The sequence below is a fragment of the Bison bison genome, unplaced genomic scaffold, assembly GCF_000754665.1.
Source record: "Bison bison bison isolate TAMUID 2011002044 unplaced genomic scaffold, Bison_UMD1.0 scf7180017864221, whole genome shotgun sequence".
Taxonomy (NCBI): domain Eukaryota; kingdom Metazoa; phylum Chordata; class Mammalia; order Artiodactyla; family Bovidae; genus Bison; species Bison bison.
In genome coordinates this window covers 1557756-1558800 of record NW_011494793.1, presented here as the reverse complement: position 1 = coordinate 1558800, position 1045 = coordinate 1557756, and the positions used below count along the sequence as shown (strand labels likewise).

The window sequence follows — 1045 nt, the reverse complement described above, 5'->3', positions numbered from 1 at the left end:
GGGAAGGTCCGGGCTGTCCTGGGGGGTGGTCTCGGGATGTCACCAATCAAGGGTCCAAGTTGTCACTAGCAAGGTCAGGGGAACAGTCAATAGGCAGGAACCCCTGAGGGCATCTCAGAGGCCACCCCTGACCTGGCAGCTCCCCCAAAGCCACTGCTGCCATTCCCCTGGGTCCTGCCAGCAGCCATGGCAGGTGGGGTCCCCAAGAGGCCTCCTCCAGGGTAAGCATCTGAGCAGTGGGCCAAGCAGCCTCCCAGGGCCATCTTCAGGTCCCCTCCAGCAGGAGCTCCATGGTGACAACTGGGCAGGAGCAATATCCAAGTGGTCACAGTCAGTTCCAGAAGTTTCTGGGGCATCAGGAAAGGCAGGCAAGACAAGGGAGAGCCACCAGGGACAGGAAGTGCAAAAGGCAATTGGCCCAGCTGGGCAGAAAATCCCTGCTGACCTGGAGGGCCCTGGGCCGAGGCCCCCCCAGGTTGTCCAGACAGACTATCCCTAGCTCCTCATTCAGCAAGGAAGGCAGAGGGGCTGCCTGGAGCTCCTACAGGGCTACAATGTCCTGGAATCCAGCAGCCTAGGGAAGGCTGGGCTGGGTGGGGTTTGTTAATAAGGCACAGCTGAGAGGGAGGTGGAGCAGCCCCACTCTGGGTTTACCACCCTCTGCGGGAGGACCCGAAGAGGCCCCCAGGACAGCTGTGGGCCCCCGCACAGACTGCAGCTCCCAGAAACGTCTGTTCTACTTTTGGCAGGAAGTGAGCAGGGGAGGAGAGATGGAGGAAGAGGGGAGGGCAGTCAGGGACAGCGGGGAGGCCCAGAAGCAGGGAGCACAGACAGACACACAGACACGAGAGTGGAAGACAGGCAGGGGCAGCCAGCTGGTGGAGAGGAGGAGGATGAAGGCGGGAAACAAGGGCTCCTCCTGCGATCCGGCTTCTCTGCCCCAGGACAGGGCAGGGCTGTCTGTCTGGCTCCAGCCCACCCTGCTCGCTGGGCCTGGTGCGGAGTCTTGGGCCAACAGAGGAGTGTCAGAGGGCGAAGGCGCCTG

General features: G+C 62.3%; 1 protein-coding gene across 1 annotated transcript in view; it reads right to left on the bottom strand.

The window, feature by feature from the left end:
* SLC27A1 (solute carrier family 27 (fatty acid transporter), member 1) overlaps positions 1 to 1045 on the bottom strand; it is a 40703-nt gene that overhangs the window by 205 nt on the left and 39453 nt on the right. Inside the window, exons 13-14 of the mRNA XM_010845680.1 lie at positions 980 to 1005; positions 133 to 300 (exon numbers count right to left, since the gene is read on the bottom strand). Coding sequence (XP_010843982.1) covers positions 133 to 300; positions 980 to 1005 — 194 coding nt within the window. The remainder of the gene's footprint in view (positions 1 to 132; positions 301 to 979; positions 1006 to 1045) is intronic.